Genomic DNA, 3,763 nt, shown 5'->3' with positions numbered 1-3,763 from the left:
CAGAATTCTAATACTCCTGCTTTGGAGGTTGCAGGCCCGCTCCGGAGGTGACCGGAGGTTGTACGTCCGCTTCGGAGGCGTGTAAGGACGCTGGGGATTTGGTGCGTATGGTCAGGGACAGTACGGAGCGGATCCGGATATTGTCAGGGGATCTGGAGAGGATACCGTGACAGATGTACTTTTTGGCCATTTGGCACAATGGGGCTCTGCATTGTTACAAGTCACTTATAGCTGCTGAGCAATATGAGGCAGGCGAGTTTGATGGGTTATTAGGGCATTGAGGTGTTAGTAGGCAGTTGCTTGTGTAGGCAGCTTGGAAAATTGAAGATTTTTTCACTATTGTAGCTATTGTCAACTACCTAATTAGGCAAGGAGTTAGCTTGCATATGCCACCTGTACCAACACCAAAACTTCATATAATCACAATATAGCAGTATTGCCAGCTTTAAGCTGAGTACACAGGACTGCGTGGTAGCTTGAGATCACGGGTAATGCAACTTTGTAAGGCGTGCCACCTGAGATTGCATTAGGCACAATCTAAATTTACCCGCTCTGTGCTGCCACCTGCTAGCGTTCGGCCAAAGGAACTCATTTTTACGGTATTCAGGTAGGATTACAAGACATTGCACAAGGTGCAACCTGCAGCAGGCTACCAAGGATTATGTTGTAACAATGCAGAGCCCCATTGCGCCAAATGGCCAAAAAGTACATCAATATCAGCAGAACTGCTGATATTGGGCTCTGCATCTTATATATAAGCATAATGCAAGGCACCTCCTTACATATGTACAGGAAAGACGGTTGACAAGTGGCTTGCGTCATTCGCTTACAGTAGCTGCAAAGGGCTGTAGGGTCCGCATCAGTCCCGTGACAGTGGATGCACAGGGTCAGGATGCGATCCGACGACTGAACTTTCCTTCGTTTGGCGCCGCAAGACTGCAAAGGGGTGGAAGACCGCGTACGTCTATTTCGCAAAGAGTTGTCCGCAGCTGGCGATGCTGCAAATTGGGACCAACGCACCAGACTTCAGGAAGTCGTGTTAGCCGGCTGCGCAGACCAGTGGTCGTTACAGTGAGACGATGGAGGCCGAGTCGATCATTGACATCTATAGGTTGAAGGATTACTGGAACTGACTAGACTAGTCAGTATCTCCTTTGAACTCTGCCTTCTATTCAACGGCAAGCCGGTCAGCGTCTGCGTGGCAGAAGTGGGGAAAGTTGCTGCGCTCTTGCGCCAAATGTCCACGAGTCGTGAAAGGCAAGTCGAGGTGCTTGTGATCGACTGCCGTGGAAAGCAGTGGAGCGAAAGCTCTCAGGTCACTGGACATTACAGGGTGTTAAGCATGCTGTATCCAAGGTCAAGCATTCACATGCTTTCATATCGAGTTCCCAGTAACTTCATATGCTTTTGAGAAACCACCAAAGCTCATGTACCAGACAGGTTGCCTCAAACAATTACCAAACCCCCTTCGAATGTCTCTTTACCAGACTGACTCAGTACTCCTTCTCCAGCGACATTATCGCCCAAGTTACCACGAGGGAGCACATTGCCATTGCCGAGAAACTTGCTAACCTGTATCGAGCCCCGACGCTCGTCGCAGAAAACGATCTCGTCATCCGAGTGCAGCTTCCACCCCTCAGAAGGACTGACAAGTAGCGTGATCACCTCGGTCGTGCAGTCGTCGTGTGGTCTCATCGACATGAGGCGCCAAGTCTGTGGGCCAGGTGCTTCGCGGTTTGATGACGCGAGACAGAAGTGCAACTGAGTGCACAAGTCAGCATCATAATCTGGCGGTGGATCGGAGTGCAGAGACTAATTACCTCGTGAGCCATTGGAGGCGGCGGCAGATGTCTTCCCATGATGCAGTCCGTCAAGGCCAGTCCCATCCCAAACTGCCCGAGCGCAAGGTCGAGTCCCAGCAATACCGCGCATGCTGCCAGGGTGACAACACAAACGAAGCTCCAGAAGTCGTACAAGGTGTGGAAGATGCCATTGTAGCGGTGACGTGCTGGCTGTGATAGGATTTCGCAGTCGGTATCTGTGGTGCTGTCCAGGTCCCAGAAGTCGCACTGTGCCTCCTCGTCAAACACTCTGTACTTGATGTCGTTCAAAGACGGAGATGTACTCCGTGCCGATTGTGCGCTCTTATCACAGTCGTGGGTCTCATGAGGCTGGCGGAAGTATGAGAGAAGTCCGGCGTGCGGAAGAGTAACATCGTTGTCGCAGTAGGGTGAAGACATCGTCGCAACTATGTCTTAGAGTATGTTTGATGAATTGATGTTGTTATGTTATGTGCCGCTAACGAAGATGCTCAATGTTAAGTGAGACAAAGTTGTGGATGCGAGTTGTGGCGAGGAAGTTGATGTTGGCCCAACAGCAAAGACGAGATTGTTTTGTATGGTATCATGTTGGCAGGCGCGTCGCACGTGGTGGGTAAGAGTTGTTGGTGTAGCCTCTGATGCGGAAGGTGAGATTTGATGTTGTCGCTTGCGCTGTTCTCGACGCAGTTGCGTGGTTGGTGTCGGGAACCTTCGGTATGCGCAAGGCTGTCGTTGTGTAACGTAGAAATGACAGAGCTGACCTTCTTGCAGCTCTAGCAACCGCAAAATGCACTGCAGCAAACACTGCGAATGCCAAAAGAAAATGCGAAATTTCTAGTACTTGCTTGACTTTGCTCAGGCAAAAGGCAACAACATACAACAGCGGGTATTCGCTACTCGCGCAACACTACTAACCCCGCAAGGGTTATCGCTAACCAGCTTAACACAAAATATAAGTGTAGAGGTAACTTTAGAGCTTATTTAAGTTGAAATAAATTGCTGAGAAGGGAAGCTCGTAGTGAGACAATTGGAACCAAGGTGCAGTAATGGAGGCATACGAAGGTGCTTGTTTTTAGTGTGTCGGCAGGTACCGTGTCTGTGCGCGTGCCGCCCGTGTTTGCGTTCCGCCCAATTCCTCACAACATCACTATACTTTTGATGCGCCACAACACTACAACCATGCCTGGAATTAATGATGCAATCAAGCAGATTGATAATTTGGAGCCTGGAGAACGAGTTATATATACAAGAGTTGCCAAAAACCATGGTGTTAATTGCACAACATTGTCACATCATGCACAAGGTGTTCAGATGGATTGCAACACCAAGAACTCCAACCAAGCCAAACTGATGCCACCACAAGAGCATGAGCTTGTACAGTACGTCATTGGGCTTACAGAAAGACACCTTCCACCTACAAGAGAGATGATCAAAAATTTTGTGCTTGGTATAGCCAAAGTTGATGTCTCTGAATCCTGGGTTACTTGCTTCCTTTGGTGTCATTGCAATGTACTTACATCACGCTGGACCTCCCCTATGGCCTCTAATCAACATGGCGCTGACTCGCAATATGTGTTATACAAACCAAGATTGTACCAAAAGGACTGCAGTGGATACAACGTGGATCTTGTACACAAACAATCGTCACGGACCCATATACCAACCCACTTGCAGAGGACCCACGTTGACAACAGGACACCGAGGACCGAGTATCGAGGTCACGTCGACAACGCTCGATTGGACCAAGTATCAAGTCACTGACGATACTCGATATGAGCAGTACAATCAATCCTCCTGTCAAGTATATAAGCAAGTAGACACGCTGCCCTTATGGCATCGTGTTCAACCTCGTCAATCAACTTTGTTATTGGAATCTCACCTGCTCTCGAGCCAGACAGTATACTCTGTACTACTCATTGCAACCAGTCGCCATGGTCTTTGAC

At 49.0% G+C, this 3,763-nt stretch overlaps 3 protein-coding genes across 3 annotated transcripts; 1 reads left to right on the top strand and 2 right to left on the bottom strand.

The window, feature by feature from the left end:
* On the bottom strand, positions 1 to 442 carry BU25DRAFT_412426 (uncharacterized protein). The gene has a single exon (XM_033706788.1). It carries the CDS (start codon positions 188 to 190, stop codon positions 8 to 10), a length of 183 nt encoding a protein of 60 aa, XP_033559970.1. The 5' UTR covers positions 191 to 442; the 3' UTR covers positions 1 to 7.
* A 1,004-nt stretch (positions 443 to 1,446) lies between these two features.
* BU25DRAFT_460122 (uncharacterized protein) lies at positions 1,447 to 2,240 on the bottom strand (the record flags this gene model as incomplete). The annotated part of the gene is made up of 2 exons (XM_033710328.1): positions 1,447 to 1,761; positions 1,821 to 2,240. The coding sequence occupies 2 exons, from the start codon at positions 2,238 to 2,240 to the stop codon at positions 1,447 to 1,449; spliced, it is 735 nt and encodes a 244-aa protein (XP_033559969.1).
* A 759-nt stretch (positions 2,241 to 2,999) lies between these two features.
* On the top strand, positions 3,000 to 3,386 carry BU25DRAFT_315508 (uncharacterized protein; the record flags this gene model as incomplete). The annotated part of the gene is made up of 1 exon (XM_033702190.1): positions 3,000 to 3,386. A coding segment is annotated over one exon (387 nt), but the record flags the coding sequence as incomplete, so codon positions are not given.
* Between the last annotated feature and the right edge of the window lie 377 nt (positions 3,387 to 3,763).

The sequence above is a fragment of the Macroventuria anomochaeta genome (genome assembly GCF_010093625.1).
Source record: "Macroventuria anomochaeta strain CBS 525.71 unplaced genomic scaffold BU25scaffold_24, whole genome shotgun sequence".
Taxonomy (NCBI): domain Eukaryota; kingdom Fungi; phylum Ascomycota; class Dothideomycetes; order Pleosporales; family Didymellaceae; genus Macroventuria; species Macroventuria anomochaeta.
This window is presented reverse-complemented; position numbering and strand designations above follow the sequence as displayed.

Bases quoted from the DNA above. Each gene is read 5' to 3' on its own strand.
- BU25DRAFT_412426 (XM_033706788.1), bottom strand. From the start codon at position 190: ATGGCCAAAAAGTACATCTGTCACGGTATCCTCTCCAGATCCCCTGAC.